The sequence below is a fragment of the Glycine soja genome, chromosome 15, assembly GCF_004193775.1.
Source record: "Glycine soja cultivar W05 chromosome 15, ASM419377v2, whole genome shotgun sequence".
NCBI lineage: Eukaryota > Viridiplantae > Streptophyta > Magnoliopsida > Fabales > Fabaceae > Glycine > Glycine soja.
In genome coordinates this window covers 6,908,403-6,935,731 of record NC_041016.1, presented here as the reverse complement: position 1 = coordinate 6,935,731, position 27,329 = coordinate 6,908,403, and the positions used below count along the sequence as shown (strand labels likewise).

General features: G+C 30.8%; 2 protein-coding genes across 7 annotated transcripts; both read left to right on the top strand.

Annotated features, from left to right (window-relative positions):
- Positions 1-7,101: 7,101 nt before the first annotated feature.
- On the top strand, positions 7,102-12,731 carry LOC114386326 (ABC transporter B family member 9-like). Of its 6 annotated transcripts, none has more exons than XM_028346306.1 (13): positions 7,102-7,433; positions 7,644-7,698; positions 7,860-8,035; positions 8,457-8,678; positions 8,765-9,003; positions 9,146-9,671; positions 9,774-10,047; positions 10,147-10,260; positions 10,315-10,780; positions 10,864-11,092; positions 11,177-11,443; positions 11,530-11,793; positions 11,904-12,731. In XM_028346306.1, the coding sequence occupies exons 1-13, from the start codon at positions 7,182-7,184 to the stop codon at positions 12,546-12,548; spliced, it is 3,729 nt and encodes a 1,242-aa protein (XP_028202107.1). In that variant the 5' UTR covers positions 7,102-7,181; the 3' UTR covers positions 12,549-12,731. The 6 variants fall into 6 exon arrangements, with proteins under 6 accessions (XP_028202107.1, XP_028202106.1, XP_028202104.1 ...); XM_028346305.1 differs by having other exon boundaries at positions 10,312-10,780; XM_028346303.1 differs by having other exon boundaries at positions 7,102-7,424; positions 10,147-10,780.
- A 6,697-nt stretch (positions 12,732-19,428) lies between these two features.
- Positions 19,429-23,958, top strand: LOC114386530 (protein SRG1-like). The gene is made up of 4 exons (XM_028346546.1): positions 19,429-19,702; positions 19,818-20,062; positions 20,738-21,059; positions 23,568-23,958. The coding sequence occupies exons 1-4, from the start codon at positions 19,442-19,444 to the stop codon at positions 23,856-23,858; spliced, it is 1,119 nt and encodes a 372-aa protein (XP_028202347.1). The 5' UTR covers positions 19,429-19,441; the 3' UTR covers positions 23,859-23,958.
- The last annotated feature ends 3,371 nt before the right edge of the window (positions 23,959-27,329 follow it).

Below are 27,329 nucleotides of genomic sequence, written 5' to 3'. Positions count from 1 at the left end.
TCCCATTAATTTTTTTTATTCAAACTCAAAAGTCTAAGCCGTCAGAGTTTGTCTCCCTCAAGAGCAAAATGTAAACATCACTGACTCTTCCCTCTCCAATACTATCAATTTTTTATATATTATTTGGGTGTCAAATTATTTCATTCCAGCCTAATATGTAGTTTGTGAAATTCTTAAGGCGCACTTAAAACTTTTAACTCTGAAGGACCAATATTTTTTTGTATAACATCCTATAAGAGAAAGAAAAAACAAAAAATTACAGTGTGTATAACCAATATTAGTCAACGATAATGGAGAAGTAACAAGTTATGGCACCGCACCTGTCATGATTTTTTTTATACTCGATTCCATGGTTAATAAACTTGTACGAGATTTGGTCAAACTTCCCGGCTACTTAATTTTATTTTATTTTCCTTCTTTGGGTTTATCGGAGTTTTTTTTCTTCTTCATGACTTGGGCTATAGCAACTAGCAAGACTCTAAGTGCTGCCCGAAGTCCTATTTTCAATAAAAAAATGATTTTAAGCCTTCTTATAAATTATTGTTTAGACTATAAACTATTTTTCACATAATTTTTTTAAAAAACATAATTACCTTTTTTAAAAATATAATGATAATATCCTGGAATTTAAGGGGGTTAAATAAGGCTAGCAAAATTAGAGAGGTTAGCTCCCGCCTCTTTTTGTTGAAACCTCATATTGTAGTTATGTTAGAAACTAGAGTAAAGAATAACAAGGCTGGTAATGTTAGAGATAAACTTAAGCTCAAAGATAAATACCTTGATAACTATGTGAAGCATAATAATGGTAGGATATGGGTATATTGGGATGACAACATAGTGGATATCCAGGAGGTCAAATGCACGGCTCAATTAATCCACTGTAAGGTGTATGATGCAACTGGATACTTTATGCAGTGGTTGACTGCTATATATGGTTTCAACTATCTTGAGCAGTGCAGAGATTTATGGCATGACCTTGAAGCTATAAACAAAACTCAGCAGGGCCCCTAGTGCTTAATTGGGGACTTCAACAATGTCCTTAAAACTAATGACAGGGTAGGGGGCAAAATGGTGTGTGAGAAAGAGTACAAAGATTTGCGTACCATGATGGACAACACTGGGCTTGCTGAAATGGATAGTAAAGGGGATTACTACACCTGGAGTAATAAGCAAAGTGAGAACATTATCTATTCTAGGATTGACAGAATCCTTGGTAATACGGAGTGGTTTAGCAAGAACTTGAATCTCAGCCTTACTAACATGACACCGGGGATCTCAGACCATGCCATGCTCTATCTGAGAGATGACAGTGTTCCTGTTAAGAGGAAGGCCAGATTTAAGTATGAGAATTGTGTGAGTGGCATGGATAACTTCACTGAAACTGTAGCTAACAGCTGGAATTCTGCTAGAAGGGGAGGGCCGCCTATGAAAATGTTATGGCATAAACTCAAGAAGCTTCAGCCTGTGATTAACAATTTGAGCAAACCTTTGATTGGCATTAAAGTTAAGCTGCAGGAGGCTAGAGAAAAGCTCACTCATGCTCAGATGGAGCTAACTTTAGACAGACTAAACAAAGACAAAATAGACAGAACCAACGACTGCACTGAAGCAGTCATTAAGTGGACTGAGATGGAAGAACAGATGTTGCAGCAGAGAGCCAAAATTCGTTGGCTTAGGCTTGGGGATGGCAACAATGCCTATTTCCACGCCTCTCTTAAAGCCAAGTACAACCAAACGTCCATCAAGAAGCTGTACATGAATGATGGGAATTTTGTTACCACTCAAAAAGAGATTGAGGATGAAATTATGCGGTTCTATGGGGATCTTATGGGGAGAGAGGAGCCTAATTTGGACAGTGTGGATATCAATATAATGAGAAAAGGCTGCCAGCTGAATTTTGACCAAAAGAAGTATCTTATTGGTAGAATTACTGATGAGGAGATTGACAAAGCGCTCAAGAGCATAGGGGATCTTAAGGTGCCCGGGATTGATGGCTACGGGGCAAAATTCTTCAAGGATGCCTGGAGCATCATTAAAAGTGATTTTACAGATGCTATTAGGGAGTTCTTTGAAAAAGGAAAGATGTATGAGCCCATCAACACTAGCTTGGTTATCCTTATCCCCAAAAACCAGGAGGCAAAGTATGCTCGTGACTATAGACCGATTTCGTGCTGCACAATGATATACAAGGTAATCTCTAAAGTGTTAACTACCAGGCTGAGTAGAGTCATAAAGAGTATTGTCCATCAGAGTCAAGCGGCGTTTGTTCCGGGCCAGAAAATCCATGACCAAATCCTGCTTGCGTACGAGTTAATCCAGGGGTACGAGCGTAAAGGAGGTACGCCGCGGTGTATGCTTCAGTTAGATATCCAAAAAGCGTATGATACAGTTGACTGGAAGGCTTTAGAGCTCATCATGAGAGAGGTAGGCATTCCTAGACAATTCATTAATTGGGTGATGAAGACGGTTACCACAGTAACTTACAAGTTCGTGGTGAATGGAGAGTATACGCATAGTCTGAAAGCGAAGAGAGGCCTGCGACAGGGAGATCCACTTTCTCCTTTACTGTTTGTCATTGTCATGGAATATCTGCACAGATCCCTCCAAGAGTTAAGATATACCCCTGACTTTAACTTTCATGCTAAGTGCGAGAAGTTAAACATCATTAGCCTCAGTTTTGCAGATGACGTTCTAATGTTTACTAGAGGGGATAAGATTTCTGTTGATCTACTTATGCAGGCTTTCATGAATTTTTCTAAATCTACTGGCCTTGTGATAAACCCTTCCAAGTGCAAAGTGTATTTTGGTGCAGTGGAAAGTTGCATAAAACAGGAGATTAAACACATCACTGCATTTCAGGAGGGCTCTCTCCCATTCAGATACCTTGGTGTCCCTCTCACGGGGAAAAAATTATCGGTTAACCATTATATGAGCTTAATCGATAAAATTGTTGCTAGAATTACTCATTGGAGCGCCAAGTTACTTAGTTATGCAGGTAGGCTTCAACTCATTCGGAGCACCACCTATGCTATAACTAACTATTGGATGACTTGTTTCCCATTCCCTAAGAAAGTGATTCAAAAAATCAATGCCATCTGTCGATCATTTCTCTGGACTGGTGGAACTACTATCTCTAGGAAATCCCCCATCTCTTGGAAGCAGGTTTGTAACCCAAAGAATCAAGGAGGTCTTAACTTGATTAATCTGGAAATCTGGAATGCAGTAACCATGATTAAGCTTCTTTGGAATGTGTGCAGTAAGAAGGACAGTCTATGGATTAAGTGGATAAATTGTTATTATATGAAAAATGGCGACGTGATGTCAATGGGAATAAAAGATTCTTGCTCTTGGATTTTAAAAGGTATTCTGAAGCAGAGACAAAAGATTCAATCTCTTACTAGCTGGAGTACTTTGTTGCAAAAGGATAGATTTGTGTCGAAGATAATGTACAATGAATTGCAGGATGTTTCCAGTAGAGTTCCTTGGAGGAAATTATTTTTCTCCAACCTGGCTAGACCCCGTGCAAAGTTTGTTTTCTGGACTGCCTGTCATGGCAGACTTGCCACTAAGGTTAGAATGATGAAATTTGGGCTACTTAGTGATACCAAATGTAACTTCTGTGATCATCTTGAAACAATTGACCACCTCCTGTTTGAATGTGCTGAAATGAAGGATGTTTGGATTCAGATCTTGGAATGACAAAAGATTAACCACCAGCCAAAGAAGTGGATTGAGGAGCTTAGCTGGGCGATGGCGCAAGGTAAAGGAAAGGGGCATAGAGCAACTTTACTCAAAACCGCATTAACCGAGACTGTGTATGAGCTTTGGAAATATAGGAATGAAGTGAGTTTTGGGGGTATAGTCAATAATACACACAAAGGAAAAAAGATTATGGATAGTATAGTTTATAGAAGTTGGACTCATAAAAAGATGAGAGAATATATTGCTAGGCTTCTGATTTCTTAGTGTTTTGTGTTGTTGGGCTGGATCCACGCGATCGCCTTGTTCTCATTGTTTTTTGTTTTAATCAATTTGATTATTTCAAAAAAAAAAAATATAATGTAAACTTTTTTTTTTTTTAAATAAAAAAAGTTTTTATTTTTTTGTTGTGTTTGTTTAAATTATTTTTGCTTTGAAAAATAGTTTTGTAATTTTTTAACAAATTTTATCTGATTCTTTAAAAAAATTAAAAAAAATCACAATTATTTTTAAAATTTAAACAAACACAACAAAAATTAAGTTAATCCTATAAGGAGTAGAAAGCATTGAAAAATTAACGTGAAAACCCGTGTTCAACTCGAGGTCGCGTGAAAATTAAGTTAATTCTATAAGGAGTAGAAAGCATGAGGAAAAGATTGAACCTACACCGGGACACCACTCCGAAGTCTCAGTGAATACATCCTAAGGAAAACTCTCTTTCTATGTCCATTATCCCCTTCTCCTCTATCCATCTCTCTTCTTCTATCTATTAGCCATAAAGTATAAAGTCTCTTATGACAATGAGAGACAAAATCCCATTGTTGAGAGTCTCGCATGCCAACTATTGTGATACAACTATTTCTTATTATCGATGCAATCCTGTTTTTATTACCTTTTTTTTTCTGTGCTTACAATTATTTATTATGGTCTGATCATCCATATATTGTTTAAGGGATAATGCATTGAAAAAATGGTTATTTTCTAAAGAACTTAGAAAGACTATCTAAATGAAATCATTGCTAGAAATAGATTGATATTCTAACTACTTTACTACTTTAGATAATTTAGTGCACTTACCCTGTGTTAACAAAATTCAAATCAGTTCATCTGTGCTACCTTTTTCAATATATGAACAGAGAAAGAATATTGACCTGACCTGTATATCAGTGAACGATAGCCTTTTCTACTGACATTTACATGAAACTCATAGCTGCTTGAGATATCCTCCTTGTTAGGTATATCGAAGGTACAGCGACGCCATTTTTCTATACTTCCCTGCAGCACATGATGCCAAGCTTTATCTTACAATGTACAGTTGTATTGCAATGCTAACTTTTTGAGAAAATTACAATCACTTGTATCAAGTATACCTTACGAATATGCAGTGCACTCTGAACATTATCATCATTGGCCCAATAATTGCAGAGGAAGTATTCATAACTCTAACAATGGAAAGGAAAAAAACATCAAGTTAACCCAAATATTTTTGAGAATTCAGCGGCAAATGCAACTAAGACATTACTGGATAGTGAGTTTACAAATGGTATAGCAGATAAAAAAAGAGTTCAGAAATGGTACATTAAACAACAAATGCATGCAAGGTATAGCAAGATTCTCATTGCATAAAGATGAGTAAAAGAAGCATTAAGTAAACATCTCTGACTGAATAAGGCATGAAGATTACCCGACAGCTTAAGGGTGGCAATTTGAGATGAGTATCTAAGAACTTCTTCTCAGGATGATATGGGTTTAATCATTTGCTTCAATGGTGTCAAAGAATGAATTTAGATTTGATATATGGAATGTAGTTCAAGAAATTAGCATGAGAAAGTGGTGGTAAGGACGAGTTGAAGCTTTTTCTCAATTTGTAATAAGGCGAGTCAAAACTTTTTTGACTTGAAATTGAAGAAATCACTAGAAGAAGGTGGTGGTTTGGGATGAAATTTGATTTGGATTCAGATTTGGGTCTTGCGATATTTTGCAGCAGAAGAGTGGTGAATCTGGTAATGGTACGAAGGGGTTGAAGAAATAATAATAAAAAAAACTTAATTAAGTTTTCCATACTTGAAATATAGTCCGTTTTTAAAAAATTACCTAACATTCATTTTTTCTCCAAATACTTGAAACATTTTTGCGTTTCATTTTAGTATTTGTTGTCAGGTTGTATTCGTTAAGTGATGATGTGACGATGCTTTCCAAAGTTCCTTCATATGCTTCCAAAATTTCAACTGCTTTGAATGAACTAGTACACATTCAAAGATAGGTATTACAAACAACCAAGAGAACAAAATTATGATATTTCAACAACATCCATTTATAATAGCAAAACAAGAGTAATGCTTGATCCAAAGGTTCAGGGTAAATGAAATGGAGGACCTTTTGGTAAAACATATGATGCAATTGGTTTCCAAAGAAACAAAAATTCTCCAACCAGTTCTTCAAATGAGGTTGTTATGTCGATGAGGATACCACCGGAGCGAATGGCAGAGAAGGTGCAGGCGGTGGAGGAGGATGGAGAAGAGGTCAGAGAGGTAGCTGACAATGGAGAAGATGACGTTAGAGCGGGCAACAATGATGTGGGGGTTGAGAAGTGGGTTCCGAGGTCGAGGAGTGGTTAGGCCGTGGAAGGGATGCGATTCAAGATGGTAAGGGGTGCACTTGATTTAAATTTCATTTTTTAAATATTTAAAAATGAAATTTAATGATGTGAAGGCATGAACTTACCTGGTTAATGATTAGACGTAATAAAATGACACTTATTTAAAAACAAATTATATTATTATTTAATGGATACATCGCACGTATTAAAATGAAATATAAAATTTTCTCAAGTATATGAGAAAAATGAATATTAAGTAATTTTTTAAAAATAAATTATATTCTAAGTACGAAAAACTTAATTAAAAAAAATAAAGAAATTTGTAATGAATTAAGATTTAAAATTTGAATGAAATTGAAAAAAGATAACAACCTAACTTCTCTCAAATTTGAAATGGTGACAAGTTGGTTCAGTTCGTTCTTGGAAGGGAGTGCTGAGACAGTTGCAAAAGAGTGGTGGGAAAGTTGACAAAATAAAGAATAAGGAAAAAAAAATTTAAATGTATTTTAGAAAATACCGGCCAAGTCAGTTCCCTTTCTTGGATCTTAACCCTTAAATATTTTATAAATTTATCTAATGGTAAAAATTAGTGCTTCACCGGTGAGTATGAAATTTTAGGACTTCACCTTAGAATTCACCGTACAAACTTGTTCCCCACACAACTCAACAAACTTGTGGCATGCATCACTCCCAATTCCCTCGTTAAGATAATAAGCATTGTATCAGTTTAAATAGAAACAGATCCTCCTCCTAAAAACCGAATCTTGTAATCTTCCACCTTATTCAACGAACACCTACAACACCCTAGCTAGTACGTACGTACGTCGTCTCTTCTTCTTCTTCTTCTTCTTCTTTGATTTGCTCTTTCTCTTGAGGCACAACCATGGCACACAACACAGAGGTGCCACCTTCTACGTCTTCACAACCTCATGAAAGAGACAAAGCCAACCAAAAAGTTCCCTTCTACAAGCTCTTCACTTTAGCTGATCGTCTTGACGTGGCATTGATTACCATTGGCACGATCGGTGCCATGGCTAATGGGTGCTCGCAGCCTCTCATGACCCTCATTCTAGGCAAAATTATCAACACCTTTGGCTCCGCCGATCCATCAAATACTATCAAGGAAGTTTCTAACGTATGTATGCATATTTATATTTGTTGAACTTCTAAGAATAAATTGGTGCATGCAATAATGAAAGGGCTTTGTTAGTAACCTTATTTCCATGTGAACGCAAGAAAACTATTCTTTATTTAATAAAACCCTATTTACTATTATGATTGTTACGTCAAGAGAATTTGCATTAACTTATTGTATATGTCTTGGTACTGTCACTTCAAATTTCAGGTTGCGTTATTATTTGTTTACCTGGCTATTGCAACTGGAATTGCGTCGTTTCTTCGTAAGATGGCACACCCTTCTTTTTCTGCTTATTTATTTGTTAGAGACTATTATGTTGTGTTAACTTCTTTTTGGTGAAGTTATGTTGTGTTAACTTAGTATCAGATAATTGCAGCATTTTGATATAATTAAGGATTACGGTGGTTTTGTTGAATGGTGCAGAGGTAGCATGTTGGATGGTGACAGGAGAAAGACAAGCCGCAAGGATCCGTGGATTGTACTTGAAAACTATATTGAAGCAAGACATTGCTTTCTTTGACACTGAAACAACAACTGGTGAGGTTATTGGGAGAATGTCTGGTGACACCATTCTCATTCAAGATGCCATGGGAGAAAAGGTATCATACATATATACTCCTTCCTTGTATCAAAAAACATCACAAGATAACCTTCATTGCTATTATGTAAGTGTCATGGTCTTGCAAGTATTATATTAGTGCACGAAAGAACCAGTGCAATGATAATAATAATAATTATATAATTAATACTGCAAAGAACAATGATGATAATTACCAAAAGTTGTATACCTTCAATTAATAGTCTTTTATATATATATATATATATATATATATATATATATATATATATATATATATATATTTCAAATGGTTATAATGAAAACTGAAGAGCATGTAATCCCAATGTCTAGTCACTTTAGTTATGCTAATCAGCTAATGTATACAAATGATATTTCGTTCTCATCATTTTCTCACCGATCTGGCTTGTACCTTATGATCTAAAACTTATATATAATGACAGGTTGGGAAGTTTATACAACTCGCTTCGACTTTTATTGGTGGCTTTGTGATTGGCTTTGTAAGAGGATGGCGTCTCGCTCTTGTTTTGCTCGCATGCATACCATGTGTTGTTTTAATTGGTGGAGCTTTGTCCATGGTGATGACTAAAATGGCCAGTCGTGGGCAAGCTGCTTATGCAGAAGCAGGAAATGTGGTTGAGCAAACAGTGGGAGCTATTAGAACAGTAAGCCACAATCGCACAAAAATTAATTAATTTTAGAAAAACAATGAATTGAACGATTTGCATTTTAATAACTGAAATTTAATCAGGTGGCATCTTTCACTGGCGAGAAAAAAGCAATAGAAAAGTATAACACCAAGTTAAATGTTGCTTATAAAACAATGATTCAACAAGGTTTGGCCTCGGGGTTAGGAATGGGAGCACTTCTGCTGACTATCTTCTGCACCTATGCACTTGCCATGTGGTATGGTTCTAAACTGGTCATTGAGAAAGGATACAATGGTGGAACCGTCATCACTGTAATAGTAGCTCTTATGACTGGTGGAATGTAAGTGATAAAATGACCCTTGATTGAATAACTGGCATTGGCATGACATTGTTTAGGCATATAAAGAATTTTTCTATGTTGTACTTTGTCTAACGTTTCTATTGGAGTACTGCAACCTGATTAATCTTTCTAACATTCATAGGTCACTTGGTCAAACATCCCCAAGCCTAAATGCATTTGCAGCAGGCCAAGCAGCAGCTTATAAGATGTTTGAGACAATTGCACGAAAGCCAAAAATTGATGCTTATGACACCAATGGTGTTGTCTTGGAAGACATAAAGGGAGATATTGAACTCAAGAATGTTCACTTCAGATATCCTGCAAGGCCTGATGTTCAGATCTTTTCCGGATTCTCATTGTATGTTCCAAGTGGCACAACTGCTGCTTTAGTGGGCCAAAGTGGAAGCGGAAAGTCTACTGTGATCAATTTATTGGAAAGATTCTATGATCCTGATGCTGGAGAAGTACTCATAGATGGTGTGAATTTGAAGAATTTTCAAGTTAGATGGATAAGAGAACAAATTGGGCTCGTTAGTCAAGAACCTGTCCTGTTTGCAACTAGTATCAGAGAAAACATAGCCTATGGAAAAGAAGGTGCAACTAATGAGGAGGTTACAACGGCAATAAAACTTGCCAATGCTAAAAAGTTCATTGACAAGCTGCCTCAGGTGTTTAATTCCAAAATCCAAACTCTTACCTTACGCTAGCAACTATTGCTTCAGGTTGCTTTCTTTTATCAAGTTAGTTAGTGTGTTTTATTCTGTTTGTAGGGCCTTGAGACAATGGCAGGCCAGAATGGGACTCAACTTTCTGGTGGGCAAAAGCAAAGAATTGCAATTGCAAGGGCAATTTTGAAGAACCCAAGAATCCTTCTTCTTGATGAAGCAACAAGTGCATTGGATGCTGAGTCTGAACATGTTGTCCAAGCAGCATTAGAACAAGCTATGTCAAAAAGAACTACTGTAGTTGTTGCACATCGCTTGACAACTATTAGAAATGCTGACACCATAGCAGTGGTTCATGAAGGCAAAATTGTAGAGCAAGGTTAAACATCCATCTTTAAGTGTGTGTATCAAAAGCAGTTTTATGAAAACCTGTTTTCTGTAAGGTATTCACTTTTTGCATGCTTGCTTTTATATGTAGGAACTCATGATGAGTTAATCAAGGATGTTGATGGTGCTTATTTTCAGCTTATTCGTCTACAAAAAGGAGCTAAGGAAGCTGAAGGTAGCCATAATTCTGAAGCAGAGAGGTCAAGTAGCAGTTTTAATTTAGATATTCACATGGCTAGATCTTCCACCCAGAGAGCAGTTTCAATAAGCAGAGGTTCATCAGGTAGACACTCCCAGTCACATAGCTTTTCTCTTTCTCATCAAAGTGGGGTACATGAATCTGGAGAAAGAGCCGGCGGGGATGCTGAGAAGCCCAGAAAGGTTTCTTTAAGACGTTTGGCCTACTTAAACAAGCCTGAAGTTCTTGTCTTAGTGCTTGGGTCCATTGCTGCAATAGTTCAAGGTGTTGTGTTCCCTATGTTTGGCTTCTTGTTTTCCTCAGCAATAGCTATGTTCTATGAACCTCCAGAAAAACAGCGGAAAGATTCTAGTTTCTGGGCACTTCTATATGTGGGTTTGGGTATAGTTACTCTAGTGATTATACCAGTGCAAAATTACTTCTTTGGCATTGCTGGTGGAAAATTAATAGAAAGAATTCGTTTACTGACATTTAAAAAGGTTGTGCACCAAGAAATCAGTTGGTTTGATGATCCTGCAAATTCAAGGTACGTATGTTAACATGACATTTTAATTATGTAATATAATTCCTTCTACTCATCAAATTTTAAGGAAATGAATCTCTTTCCAGTGGTGCAGTTGGTGCAAGGTTATCTACAGATGCTTCAACAGTGAAAAGTCTAGTGGGTGACACATTGGCCCTCATTGTGCAAAACATATCAACAATCACAGCAGGTCTAGTTATATCATTCACTGCTAATTGGATTCTTGCTTTAATAATTGTAGCTGTGTCACCCTTGATCTTTATACAAGGAGTTCTTCAGATGAAGTTTCTTAAAGGATTTAGTGGAGATGCCAAGGTTAGCCTTACTTGCAACTTTGTCAATTCCATTAATGAAATTATGCATTATGGACATCATGAGAATATTTTGTCTGCTGTGTAGGCTAAGTATGAAGAGGCAAGTCAAGTGGCAAATGATGCTGTTGGTAGCATCAGAACCATTGCATCATTCTGTGCCGAATCAAAGGTGATGGATATGTACAGGAAGAAATGTTTAGAGCCGGAAAAACAAGGTGTTAGGTTGGGGCTTGTGAGTGGTACAGGATTTGGCTTCTCTTTTCTGGCTCTATACTGCACAAATGCTTTCTGTTTCTACATAGGATCTGTTCTTGTGCAACATGGGAAAGCAACTTTTCCAGAGGTTTTCAAGGTGAAATCAATCAATCACAGCCTTGGGATGCTCTATCTTTATTTGATGTTTGTTTTGATCTAGTTCTCACCACAAAATTTGTGCAGGTCTTCTTTTGTTTAACAATCACAGCCATAGGCATTTCCCAGACTAGTGTCTTAGCACCAGACACTAACAAGGCCAAAGATTCCGCAGCTTCAATATTTAAAATTCTTGACAGTAAACCTACCATTGACTCCAGCAGCAATGAGGGTAGAACACTAGAAGCCGTTTCTGGTGATATTGAACTTCAACATGTCAGTTTTAATTACCCAACTAGGCCTCATATTCAAATTTTCAAAGATTTGTGTCTAAGCATTCCAGCTGGAAAGGTAATCAGTTACTATTTTCAGGTTCTAATAATCAAGCTTTAGGGCTGTACAAATCTACTTATTTGAGAATATGTGATGTAAATACATTGTTGATATATATGTCTTTATAGACTGTTGCATTGGTTGGAGAAAGTGGCAGTGGAAAATCAACAGTGATCAGCCTCTTGGAGAGATTTTACAACCCTGATTCTGGACATATACTACTAGATGGAGTGGATATAAAAGAGTTCAGACTAAGCTGGTTGAGGCAGCAAATGGGTTTGGTTGGTCAAGAGCCTATTCTTTTCAATGAAAGCATCCGGGCCAACATAGCTTATGGCAAAGAGGGAGGTGCCACAGAGGCAGAGATAATTGCAGCAGCTGAAGCAGCCAATGCACAGGAGTTTATAAGTTCTCTTCCAAATGGTTATGACACCAATGTTGGAGAAAGAGGCACACAATTGTCAGGAGGACAAAAGCAGCGCATAGCCATTGCAAGAGCCATGCTGAAGGACCCCAAAATCCTTCTGCTGGATGAGGCAACTAGTGCACTTGATGCCGAGTCGGAGCGTGTAGTTGAAGAGGCTCTAGATAAAGTTAGCGTGGACAGAACAACTGTAGTGGTAGCTCACCGGCTTACAACAATTAGAGATGCTGACCTCATAGCAGTAATGAAAAATGGGGCAGTTGCTGAAAGGGGAAGACATAATGCATTGATGAAGATTACTGATGGAGTATATGCATCATTGGTAGCTCTACATATGAGTGCAGCTTAACTCCTAAGATTTCCAATGAAGCACCATTGCTTAGAAATGGTTCTTGGACACTTTTTGTTTTTGATGTTTTAATTTATTTTATCATTATTTTGAGTTCTTTTACGGATAAAAGTAGAGTTTATGATTAGAGAAAAAGTTGTAATAACCCAACTGGATCAAAGTTAGTTTGGGTTGGATTTGACATTAAACCCCTAATGCATCATCGCCGCCAAGATCTAGATATGTCTCTTTTAATTCCAGTGAAATTTCCATCGTAGACGAATATGTCTCCACAATACACCATCATCGACACTGTGTATTAGTGTTCCTCTTCTTTGTCGACACATGCATACTTGAAGGGATTGGGTTCCTACGCTTTAATTATTGACTTATTAACATTGTCTGGCACGATCCATCTCCTTTATAAGAGTGAAGAAACTACAAAATAATGACGTTTAGGGAGTCCTATTTGGTGTAGTTCTTAACAAATTTATCAACCCTTTCTTAGAATTTTCTATTCCGGACTAACATTATAAGAACAATTATATTAATTATTTATTATTAGTTAATTTTATTTTATATAATCAAATTAAATGATTGAAAAAGTTAATTTTAATGATTATTGATTTTATAAAAATCTCCTAAAATAATTGATTTCAAAAAGTTAATTCTATAAAGCATTATAGCACTTCCAAAAAAGTCTTATAACACTTCCCGGAAGTAGTTTTCACAAGTTTTAAAATTTTAACACTTTTCAAAATTTTGTTTCAGGAAAAGGATAATTAAAAAAAACAAAAATATATAAGAAGGTGCGTTTAGTAATTGCCTAATCCCAATGGCCATCCAACTCAACCCACTAAAATGTGGTTTTGTTATATTAATTTTTCTCTTATAAAATAATTAGCAATTATTTCGTGTATTAGATGTATAGTGGGTCTATATATGCGTGAAATAATTTATTACTTTCAGTTTTAATTTAAATTTATGTTTTTAATTTTAAAATAATTGTTTTAAAATTTTATATTGTGCTAAAATTTTGTTTTTCTTCACTGATTTTAACAACGTGTACTCTAAAATTAATTTCTTTTTAAATTCTTCACTTTTCATTAATATTTTCTCTTTCTTTCGTAACTAATTAATTCGAAATCTTCACTGCTCTACTTTTCTCGTGTATTAAACAGCAGTAAATTAATAGTGACTTAATCTTTTACTTTCCTTAAGAAAATAACACTTGTTATTTTTTACTTGTCTTTGTTCACATTTTAAATTTATGCATATTTTATAACTTAATTACTTTATCTTTAATATTTAATTTCAATGAACTGGATATGTATCTTTTATAATATTGAACACGTTTTGAATATTAGTCTTAATTATATTTTTGTCTCTTGTGTCTTGTAATTTGTAATTTTGATTCCCTTAATTCTAAGTATGCCTATTAGGTTTTCATGTATCATAATCATACAATTTTAGTTCCTTCCTCAATCTTTTGTTAAATATTTGACAAATTTTATTAACATGATGTCATTGGTGACATGTAAATTAAGTGATAACTCTGTTAATTGAGATTGACACATGATAATGTGACTTATATTTTTAACTTTTATAACATCACAATTACAAACAACTAAAAATATAATCAAGTCTTGTCAATAATTATATTGAGAAACATGTCAATTGTCATGTTATTATCTTTTATCATGTCAGAAAAATATATTAAATAAACTTGTGATAAAAATCCAAAAGTTGCAATAAGATTTGTAATATGAATATCTTACATTTTGAAGATATATAAGATGAGTAGTGACATTTTAAAATTTTATTTTTCAGCTTTGGGGCCAAAATAAACTTCTTCCACCGTCTCTCAAGATTATATTCCAAGATCTTTTTGTCATTTATATTTATCTTTGCACTTTTTTTTCATTACAAAATATAAATTATATAATTTTTTTAAAATGAAAGAAAAAGATTATGTATACTGAAATAGAGGATCAAGGTGACGTAATTATAATATTTGGAGAATTTGATTTTTGCAATTGAAACTCAAAAGAACCAAAATTTCACAATTACAATATCTAATAAACTAAAAGGGCAAATTAAGCTTATATATATATATATATATATATATATATATATATATATATATATATATATATATATATATATATATATTTGAAAATACGAAACAGTCAATGGACATGTTTATATGAATTATAATTTAATAAACAGAACAGTCAATTAGCACGTTTATTTAAAACTTAATATTCTCACAATTGCTATCATCTGTATAAACTAATATTTAATAAACAAATAAGTCAATAAGCACGTTTCCTTGACTAGAAAACATGTTTCTTCCTTAACAAGCAAGTAGTGCGGGTAGGAAAATTAAATGTGTGATCTATTAATTTTTTTTTTCCATCCAATCGATATAAGGTGTGTATGATAACGTTTCAGATGCACATGGTCAAGAAAATAACTCTATGAAAGTTAAGCTTGACTTTGATTTTGATTCACTATTTTTTTTTACAAATACGTAATATTATTGTAATAATTAATCTTATAAACTTAATTTTCTTTCCTGAAATTAGCTTTTTATAATATGTATTCTATGTTATGATCTTTTACATCAAATCTAATCAATATTTTTTCTTCTTTAATCAATTAAATGTAATATTCTCTGGAACTATATATATTCATATTATAAATTGAGTAATTGACAGGTAACTAAACGGCAGGGCAGGAAGGCAGGAACTGTTCAAATCGAATATGTGTCCCCCACTTTTATCACCAAAGAAATAAATATATATAAGCTGTGACTATCATGAATAAAAGGTTGCATAAAATATAATCTATATAATTGAGAAAACTTCTGCCTGTCTGTTGTTGATTAGGTTTATTTATAATTGAAACGTGTTATTTATGACACCTAGCAAGTGTGACACAAATAGATTTTTTTTTCAATTGGAGTTTTTATTTGACACTTAATCATTTTCCTTCTACCTTGTCTATCTATTTTAAAGTAAAATGATATTTTTATATATATTTGTGATTCCATTTTAAAGTTGAGAATCAAATCTCAAATCATAGTTAAAGGATTCAAGTTTCAAATCACATGAGCCAAAAAAAATTTATATTTGGGTTTTTAAGCATAAACAATACATGTGAAAAGAAGAATTATTCTTTAATTTTATAAAAAAAAACAAAAGAATTATTCTTTAATTGATATTCAACTTTTTTTTAATGATTAGTTTTGATGACTCTAATTTTTTTTTTGTTTTTTAAGAAAAAAAAGACATTTAATTTGATTTAATTTAAGTATCTACACATTTAAAATTTTATATTATTATCAAATTACAAAAGTACTTCCCAATAATGTCATATTGAAAAAAAAAAGTGAATAGTGTTTTCTCATCTAAATATAGAAAGAATTTTTATGATAATTGACTGTATAGTTCTCATAATAATTGCACTAAATACATTTGTAAGAAAATATTTGGGAATAAAATTATTCTTAAAAAGTCAAGTAATAATTTTATTAATATTTTTAATAAAATCTCTCAAGCTCTTATAAAAAAAAATAGTTATCTGAAAATTATTCTTTAATTGATTTTGTGGTTCTTTTCTCTTGTAAAAAACAAAGTTTTAATTTTGGATGTCTCAAAGGTCACTTCTTCGATAACTAGTTGTTAGCTTTATATCAGAAAGAATCAACGGTACTATAACGGTTTACGGAAATATCGATCATATCTTATAAAAGGATGATGTAAACATAGTATAGGGATTGGCCACCCAAAAAATATGGTATAGGGATTGACTGAGAATTCAGAAATATTTTTTTTTTCATAATAAGATTTGAGAAATTTCATTATCAAAACTAAATTTGTAGTAATTTGTCTTTATCAAAACAAAACTTGTGAAGTAAGACGATTTATTTACACTTGACTTAATTACATTTGTTTTATCTTTCCATTGTGATATTGTGTAATTTTAATTTTTAATTTTATTATTTAAATTTAATTTTTGAATTTTTATAATTAAATCTTTTTTATTAATTTCTATTTAATAAAGTCTTTAAATTTTCATTTTCTATTCTGTCAAAAAAATATTTTCTATTTAAGATTAATTTGAGATAAGAAAACTGGTTTAAAAGTCTAATACTAAAAGAAATTCGGAACGTTAAGGTTTTAAAAGTGAAAAATTGAGAATTTTTAATTTTGGATAAAATATAATATTTTAATTGATTGGTTTCGAGTGAAAGGCAACTTAAAAGGGTTTAATGAATTCAGTTAATAGACATTGAGGAAAAATAAACTTTTGATTGTACTTTTAAGAGTAAATGATTAATTTTTTTGAATTTGTATTTCACGGTCATTCTAGTCTTTCAAATTAAGAAAAACTCAAATAAATTCGTGAAAAGAAAAAGTTAAACTTTTTGGTACTTAAATGAAACCCTAAACAATTTTTGGAATTTATTTGAGTTTTTCTTAGTTGTAATTAGGGACTAAAATATAACATGATATAAATTTAGGGATTAAATTAATCATTTTATTCTAGTTTTAAAATAAAAAAAACTTAGGTGTATTTATTTGATTATCATAATATAAAATATTTATCAATTTTATTTATGATTAATTTTAATAAAAAACCTAATTGGTGAAATGATGTGATATCCTATCTTAAAATTTGGAATTAAGCTCTAATTAAAACTAACAAACTTTATAGAGTATTAGTTATTTAATCTATGTGAATCAAATAGTGTTTCAAAATCTATATCATGCGCGCATACACTTTGATGTTGATCAATATATCAATTAAAATAAGGAAACAAAACATATGCACGACACACATATTTCATTAAATTATGCATGAATCCATGTCACTTTCGTCACAGTGACATGCTGTCACAAAATTTAATAATTCCAATTTTTATATATGTATTCAATACTTGGTCAAATAATGTGATATGCCTATGTTAAAATTTGGGATTAAGCTCTAATTCAAACTTACAAACTTTATAAAGAGAGGATTAGTTATCTAATCTATGGAGATCTCAAGTTCTTAACACACCCTCTCATACCTAAGATTGAACATCTATTGCATAAGAATATATTTAGACTTTAGATATATAGATACAGATGATTCAGTTACGGAATCTGAAATAGACCCTAATAGTGTATTAAATAAGGGCCGGAAAGCAAACCAATTTGTTCTAACCCACTGTAAACTCACCTTAACCAAGGGTAAACAAGTTGAACCACCAATAAAAATGGATTAGGAAACATAACCCAACCCATTTAAAGGAGGGATATAACATATATACTACCCACCAAAAAATAGAATGAAATGGCAGGTTGACTTGCCAAAACTCACTAAAAAATAAATAAAAGAAATATCAATTAATATATTTCAACACATTACTTATTTTATTTTTATATATACATATTATATGTTTTTTATTATATAAAATATAAAATCATTTAAATTTATCGTAAAATATTATTTAGCTTGTGCAATATATACATGATAAATATTTAATTTATATATTTAAGAATTACAACAAGAAAATACTTTTGAATATATATAAATTATAATAAATTAAATTTTAAACAAATAATTTTTTTAACTTATAAATGATATTTTAGATTTAGGATAAATGATTTATATTATGATATGATGTTATTTTTAACTAATGATTATTTTTTAAAATTTTAAAAAAATATTAAAACAAATTAAAAATAAAGATAAAAAAATGTATATTGAAAGAAATTAAGAAAAAATCCTAAAAACCTTTTCGTTGAAGAAAAGCTTAAAAGATACTCTTGTTAAAAAATAACTCATAAAAACATTCTCCAATATATATTAATAAATCAAGCAAAACAGGTTAAACAAATTTTCAGTAAAAAAAAAAAGAGTTAAACAAGTCAGTTGGATTGATCTGCCTGACCCACGTACCTTCAACCCGGCCGCCACTGGTTAAGCGGGTTAACATATAATACACCTAATTTTGTCTAGAACAACATTGTTTATTACTAGGAATCTTCAAAAAAAATTTAACCGTGATGCACTAATTTTTCACCAACAGCAATTGTGATAAATGTCATATTTTTCTTTGAACCTAATTACAGGCAGAAATTGAATAAGTACGACAAAAACACATGCATGACGTGTATGACTATATATATGGTTCAGCCAGCAGTTTACTAGTTTAAGTGAAGTGGTTGGTATAATTAATATTCAAGGATTTGGAGTTCATTTTTATTCTCTTCATGAAATGCAGACATCACTAAAATTTCACTCGATGGTTCTTAAAGATAGATTTTTTAGCATTTAGAGGTTCGTTGAGAGGTGAATTTAGTAATTTTTTTAGCGAACCTCTACTGATAATTTCAGCGTGTCATTGACAGTTTGACACATTATTAATTTGACAGTATTGAGCTATCTTTCTATTCTACCATTTTTACTCATAAAAAAATGAAGTGCTAACAACATTAGTTCATGTTATGATTTCCATTTGGAGTACTCCAAACTCAAATTTAAAACTAAATTTAGTTTCATGTACATATTTAGTTATTCATAAAATTACGTTTGTACGTACGCTTATATATATTTTGTTTGAAATCAAGTTTTCATAACAGTAAAACCAAAGGTTTCTTTTGAATTAGCTAGATTGCAAAAAATAAAAATATTTCAAAATTAAGTTTGTCAACTTTAATTCATATTAAGGGCTCTAAATGCATAAATTGGTATAAACTTTTTTATACTTATTTTTTATTCTTACAGATAAAAAATTTGCTCGTAACATGATAAGGGTAAAAAAGAAAATAGGATTCAAAATTACAACTGCCTGCGTCTATAAATTCTCAGGATTTAATATTGCAATGACTGTAAGGTGTGCTAAGAAGATCAAAAGAACAATGGCATCCTCAATAAATTCAGCAAGTTGTGAGAGTTCTGAAGCACTGTTGAGTGTTCAAGAGCTGATAAAGAAACCCCTCACTTCGGTTCCTCAACGCTATATTACACGACTACACAATCATGAACCTTCATCTGTTCAAGATGAAACCCTCTCTCATGCAATCCCAACCATCAGCCTGAAAAAATTGATTCATGGAGGAGCTACAAAAACTGAACAAGAGAAATTGAACTCAGCTTGTAAGGACTGGGGTTTCTTTCAGGTTTGCAACCGGTTTTTACACTTATCATTCTATGTTTTGTAAGCATATTTAGTTATTCTTCTTTTCTTTTTCTTTTTGTCCTGAATTGATTTATACGTACTTAATTTATATGCAGTTGGTGGAACATGGAATAAGCCCACAAGTGCTGAAAACGCTCAAAGATGAGATTGAAGGATTCTTCGGGCTTCCCTTGGAAGAAAAGATGAAATACAAGATAAGGCCAGATGATGTTGAAGGCTATGGAGCTGTGATTAGATCAGAGGATCAAAAACTTGATTGGGGTGATAGGTTATATATGATAACCAACCCTCTTGGTAGAAGAAAACCATATCTTCTCCCAGAACTCCCTTCATCCCTTAGGTTCGTATGTATTCTCTCTAAATTCTAATTTCTGTCATATTCACTAGTCAAAGGATGCAACCATTACTGAGAAAGAATATAGTTTGGTGTATATTAGCCTTTTCATTTATATAAATTTTATGAATTTACACTAGCTAATAATATAATTAATGTATCTTATTAATAGAGAACTTTATTGGTATAGAAAATCCATACATATATTCATTATACATCAAGTTTTAATCAAAAAGTATATTATATTATTAGTATGAACTCACGATGTTTATATTAATAGCTACTACAAAAACTCAAATAATTAGTGGCGAAAATTGTTTTTTCATCACTAATAATGGGAATCATAAAAAAAATTATGACTAATTTTTGAAAAACTAAAACTTACTTTATATATGCAAAAAAAGTTGTTTTGAGATTCAAGCTCACACATAATTAACCTACCAAAGTGCAACTATACTTTACTTGTTTTGTCAAGGCTAACACTCAATTTTTTTCATCATCCCTAATTTTAATTTTTCTTATAATTAAATTTTTATATTGGATATATAAGAACTTTACCAACAAAGACAATTCTAACACACCTAATTAATATTTTTAATCCTTAGAAAATAATAATATTTTATTTTTTAGAGCAATAAATTAATTAATATTGATTAGTTCAACAATTATATGTCTATGCAGGAGGATCTTAGAAGTGTACATTGTGGAGTTGCAAAATCTTGCCATGACATTTCTAGGGCTGTTGGGAAAAGCCCTGAAGATAGAAAAGAGAGAGTGGGAGGTGTTTGAGGATGGGATGCAATCGGTGAGGATGACATACTATCCTCCATGCCCACAACCAGAGCGGGTAATGGGCCTCACTGCTCATTCAGATGCAACAGGAATCACAATTCTCAACCAAGTCAATGGAGTGCATGGCCTCCAGATTAAGAAACATGGCATTTGGATTCCAGTCAACGTCGCCTCAGATGCTCTTATTCTCAATATTGGAGACATTTTAGAGGTTTCTTACCTTCCTATAATTCATATTTCGTTCTATATCCACATCCATGCATAGAGAGAGGGACACTAGCTCTCTCTCAATAGTACTTGATTAATTTTGTGAACAGAAGAAAGAAGATAGCTATATCAACTGATCATATATATTTAAATAATTAAGACTTGAGATTAAAAGACAGATTAATATGCATATATAATTATAAAAAAATATACATAACATTTTTAGATAGTCGTGTAATTACTAAATAGTTTTTATTTTGATCATTTATACATATGATTATATATGACCTAAACTATAGTTCTATTTCAAAACATAAAAAAAAAAAAAAAATTTGACTATATAGGTGAGAGTTTTCTTTACCAAATTTTGTCTTGCGTAAAGTTGTCATAATACACTTAACCAGCGTAACTCATTAATTGGTCATAATTTGCAATGAAATTATTTAAGGAATATCGCATTATTTAAGGAATCCTCAATGTTATCGAAATAAAGGATCGTTAATAAGAACATCTATAACAGATAACTAAGATGAAACTAAAATTTCATCTGGGTTCAAATCTTATAGAGAGATTTACTAGATATTATAAATTATTTAAAAAATAACAAAAGAAGCATTTTATTCTTTCTAGTAGATCGAAAAATAAAAAAATAATAAACTCATCCAAAATAATTATATAATTATGAAATATCATCTCAAATCATCTTATTTCATTGTAATTGCGATGTGATGTATTTCTAAAGGGTGAATTTGATAGTTTCAATAAGATTTCAGAATAAAAATATAAGAGTTTGAATTGTATATGTTAATTGTTTGTACTAAAAAAATTTACAATATTAATCAATCAATAATTATTATTAATACAATTTTTAAGATAATTAATATATATATAAAGTTAATATAAACTTAATTAGCATATAGTAATATGTAATTCAATGATAATATAAAAATTGTTTAAATTAATTAGTACATAAATTATTTATTCTAAATGTAAACTAATGTTAAATTATATTTAAATCATTAAAATCAAAACATAAATACATAAAATCTTTTAAATAATCATTTTAATTACTACTTAATTAACTTTTAGCAATATTTCTTACACAAATTAAGTTTTAATTTATTTTAAAATTGACTGAAAATTTTAATATCATATACTCATTTTTGTTCCAAAATAAGTGTCTCAATTTGAGAAAAAAATATTCTAAAATAAATATCACTTTATTTTTTCAAATGTAATATTAATATAAGATTAATTTTATAAAATTATTATTCTTTTTTATATATTTATTAATTTTTTTATTTATTAAAATAACTTTTAAATCGTAATTTATAACTAAATATTACAAAATGGAATTCTTATTAAAATGAAATTCAAATTATTTCTTTTATAAAAAAAATTATTTAATTAAATATTTAATTAAATTAAATATTTAAATTAATAAAATTATTCGTGTTTTATTCGATTTTTTGAATTGGTCTTTTTTTTTACAATAATTAATGTTAATCACCAAACTTAGTCAATGAGCTAGAATGAGTTATAAAGATATCTATAGATGGTATTTATTTTGGAACTAATGAAATATAATTTTTTAATCATTGAATGTAATTAAAATATTTGTCTAAATTATTCTCAGTAACTAATTTTATATCGCTGATAGGAGCAATAAATTTTGTATATTTGTGAAACCCTAAACCCTGACAAGCACTGAGTTGAACTTGGTCGTCGGGTAAGAAAGGCATTTTAAAATACATTTGTGGATATTATCAAATCTTCAGCCACATGCATCATAATTCACAATAGAAAATGTTGTGTCTATAGAAGTGTCATTTCACTTTAAATAATGTTGACTTATTTTGTGAATGGAATTGAAACATGTGTTAATTATTGACTTGAGTTATGACATGACATGAGAGTTTAATTATTATGGAAGATACAGTAATAAATTAATAAGAAATGTTATTTGTACAGTAATGGGAGTATAATAATATTTTTTGTGTTTATCTTTTTACGTAAACATAAAAATACTTGTATAAACTATTGTGTAAATTATTTTATGTGTATCATATCTATATTTTTATTTACTTCGTGAAATCGTTTCATATGCATGTTGACATATATTCCATCGATCTTATTTCATATATTCAAAGTATCTCTTCCACGTAATTTTATATGGAGCCGAAGCGTTAGTTTTATTATTAATTGTTTGGAAAATTTTTGCACTACTAGATTTGTGTTCCGAACAAATATATAAACAGAGCATTATAGTAACACCAAACAATTATCGTAACGAAGCGATGTGTAACTTTGTAATTAAACTGTAAAAAATAGTGTCTATAGATTATAATCTCAAGAATGAATATTAGTATCATTGAATAAAAAGAAAATATATAAAGAAAAATACCAAAAATAAAATGAGACTTGAGTTTACAAAATATCATGATATTAACTTTTATATATATTGCCTACTAGCTTATTGATTTGCGATACTATATAATGCTTGAATTTTCAGCTTATGAGCAATGGGTTATATAAAAGTGTTGAACACAGGGCAATAGTGAATTCCACGAAAGAAAGGATTTCCATTGCTATGTTTTTTGCTCCCAAGTTTCAATCTGAAATTGAACCTGCAGCTAGTCTCACTGGTCGAGAAAATCCCCCCCTGTATAAAAAGATCAAAATGGAGAAATATGTTAATGATTTTTTCACTCGCAAGCTAGATGGAAAGTCTTATTTAGAGCATATGAAGATCACAGATGAAAATGCTTCCAACGTCATGAAACTGAATAGCTCTTGCAATTAATCATCATATTATATTATTGTTATTAATATTATTTACTAATATGTTTGCTTGTTTGATCACTGTATAAAAGACTAAAAAAGCCTGTCAGTGTGCTTTCCGAGTTCTAAAGCAGGTACCACTGTAAGCTCTTAATTATATGTGAAATATTTGCCAATAAATAAGAGCTAGCAAATATATGAATGTCTATATATTTGTATTCGTTACAGCTAAATCTGTCCTTTCCATGGTATCAAGTTTTAAGTTTCTGTGAATCTTTAAGTTAAAATTATTTATTTCTCGTATTTAATTTAAAAAGTTACATTTTTAACGAAGAATATTTTTTGAAAATGATTTCTATCTATGTTTCCTACAAAATTATTATCATTAAAAGAGGTGAGAATTTAAATTTTTTTGAGTTAATTTTTTCAATATAATAAAAATATCATGCTATTTTTATATTAGATTATTTAATATGATAAATAATTAAAGTAGTTAATAAAATATTATGTTATTATTTGATTTTCAGGAAACTTACTTTGTTCATAATCATAACGCTCAGAATTTATAATTTTCGAATATGAAAAAACTTTTCTTGTACTAAACACCTCCATAAGAAAAGCGCTGTTCATTTTACCTTTTTAACATAGAAAGAAAAATAAAGGATAAAATGAATGGAATATCTTCCGAGTTAAAAGTAACTTATGCACATCAGCTTTGGAGAAAATTAGAAAGGAGAACTTTTATAAAAAAAAAAAATTAAATGCATTAGTTTATTTAACTTATTATTAGAGAGAAATTTGATTTATTTTATTTTCTTCTTTGGTAAAGATTCGGAGAGAAATTTATCTAATGGTAAATGTTAATTAGTGATAGGAAAAAAAGTATTAGGATGTAAAAATGTATTTTTCTATGGTTTTTAAATATGTTCTTACATAATTAAAAAAAAAATTAATTTTTAATCAGTGTCCTAATGACACTATTTAGCAAGACTCTTATCTAAATATAGGGCCACAATTTCTTTTCTTATAAACACGTATTAAAAGTAATTATTAAAAAGTTTATCCAAACAACAAATTAAATTAAAAAAAAAAACATTGAACATAGTTTCAATATTTGAAGAATTACATGCAAACAAAATAGTTATTATATTTAATGAATTCGTTTAATTAAACTAAAAGAAGAACACATTATATCTAGTAGTGGTTGTGTGTAATTAAAAAAAGCTCAAAGTGTGCAAGCATAATTTTCTCTTAAAAGAATTTATATATTGTTCAGAAAATTTTAGACAAACTAATTTTCTTTTGTTGTTAATATAATTTTAAATTTCATATTAAAATAGGGCAAGATGGTGTCTAATCATTTGCAAAATTTGACCTTATTTAATTTAGTCATTTGCATGGCCTCGGCAACCCATTCTATGGAAGCACTAACATTTATTTTACATCCTATGATTCACTAATATGGAGAGCTACCAATGAAGCATAAACTCCACCATCAATCTTCATCAACTTCACACTCACTCTATCTAGAGCCTCTTGAACCACACACTCTGATTCTGCATCAAGTGCAATGGTTGCAATGGTTATGCGCTGCTTTTGTCCTCCTGACAATTGTGTGCCTCGTTCTCCAACAGAGGTGTCATAACCATGTGGAAGAGAACTTATGAACTTGTGTCCATTGGCTGCTTGTGCTGCTGCAATAATTATCTCTTCCTCTGTGGCACCTCCCTCTTTACTATAAGCTATGTTGACACGAATGCTATCATTGAAGAGAATAGGCTCTTGAAACAACTACAAAAGTCTTATCCTAATTTATTTAAAGTCTAAACTAGACTTCATGCAAAGCTAAATCATAGATCTTTATCGAAGAACTTGGCATATTCTCATATCCATTAAATTGGAGATTTAGGAAGAAACTTTTTTAAAAAAAAACTTAAGCTTTTAGATAACTATAATTTTAACTGTTGCATTTGCATATATAGGATAAATCATTTTTATATATAATTATTTAACTATATAAATTAAATTTAATTTATTATATTCTTTTAATGAATCAAATTAATTAATATGAAAATATAAAAAAATATATTTAGTTTGATTAGAAATTAAAACGATAACATTTTTAAGACAACAGGATTTTTTAAAACAAAATAAAATATGGTGTCAATTAAATTTGAATTTGAAGCTAATAACATACATACTCGTATTATAATAACAACCATTTTAAATTTTAAGAAAGTTGCAAAAAAAAAAAAAAGAAACAATGTCACTCTCACAAGTTGTGTTTAGTTAATTGAGACAGTAGAAATAGTGAAAGTTTCATTCTCCAAAACAAGTACTTAAATTTACAGTATAGGAGTTACTTTTGTATGTTAAATTATAATTTGTTTGGATAATTATAAAACATGCATTATATTATTTATATTTTATGTTCTAATTTTAAGAAATTATTAAATAATAATTATAGTGAGTTAAATAATTTCTCTTTTCGTTTTCCTAATCTCACTATAATTATAAAAAAAATCTTATATTGTTTTAACTTTGTTCTATCTTTTTAAAATTTTATGCAAAAAAATACTAAAAACAACAAATGTACAATTCTTGGTGAAAACGTATAACTAAATGAAAACATGAAACAAACTAAACAAGGTTTCTAGTTTTACCCATTATCTCTTCTTAAAACAAACCTGTGAACTGTGATGGTTCTCCATGCAAAATTTCCTTATAAGTTGTAATTAAATTTCTCCTTTATTATATATTTGGTTTGCCGTTGAAAATACTCTGTAGTACACATTCCAATATAAATCCAACAGATTAAAAATAAAATAAACATAAAGAAGTCCAGTGGAATTACACTGAAACACACACCCCAACAATTTTAACAATAAATCAAACATGTCCTTAGATGTTGTAATCTATACATAAAGACCCGTGTTGGTGTGTTAAACCAAATCGAAGAGAATCGAGTGATTTTGATTTGCGTTGTTGTTGCGAGTGAGTGAAGATGGCGTGCTTGCACGACCACAGTTGCGAAGACCATGACTGTTCCTCTAACTGGCCTCTCTACAAGCACATCGACCTCTCCAAGGTTTCTCTCTCGTCATTCACATCAATTCATACCAAAACCACGTTTAATTGCATCATGGTTGAATATGAACCTGCCTCTATGAGTTTGATTACTTATCAAATGCAGTTTCTGTATTCTATAGAATTTTTAATTAAAAAGGAAAAAAATAATTATAAAAATTATAGATTTTTAAGAATGTATAGATAATTTTTAAAATCTATAGGTAGTTTTTAAAGAATGTATAGATTTTAAAAATTATAGATTTTTTAAGAATTTAAAATCTATACATTCTTATAATTTTTTAAAAAATTATCTTTAAAGAATGTATAGATTTTAAAGATAATTTTTTTTGTTTATTTTATTTTGTTTCCGCCTTTTAAGCTCAGTCATCTCAAACTTTGAAATTATTAAAACTCCTTACTGGTC

Coding starts and splice junctions, on each gene's coding strand:
- LOC114386326 (XM_028346301.1), top strand. CDS start 7,182: ATGGCACACAACACAGAGGTGCCACCTTCTACGTCTTCACAACCTCAT. Junction 10,048..10,146: donor AGGCAAAATTGTAGAGCAAG/GTTAAACATCCA, acceptor TTTTATATGTAG/GAACTCATGATGAGTTAATC. Junction 11,444..11,529: donor CTTTTCCAGAGGTTTTCAAG/GTGAAATCAATC, acceptor AAATTTGTGCAG/GTCTTCTTTTGTTTAACAAT.
- LOC114386530 (XM_028346546.1), top strand. CDS start 19,442: ATGGCATCCTCAATAAATTCAGCAAGTTGTGAGAGTTCTGAAGCACTG. Junction 19,703..19,817: donor AGGACTGGGGTTTCTTTCAG/GTTTGCAACCGG, acceptor ATTTATATGCAG/TTGGTGGAACATGGAATAAG. Junction 21,060..23,567: donor ATATTGGAGACATTTTAGAG/GTTTCTTACCTT, acceptor TTGAATTTTCAG/CTTATGAGCAATGGGTTATA.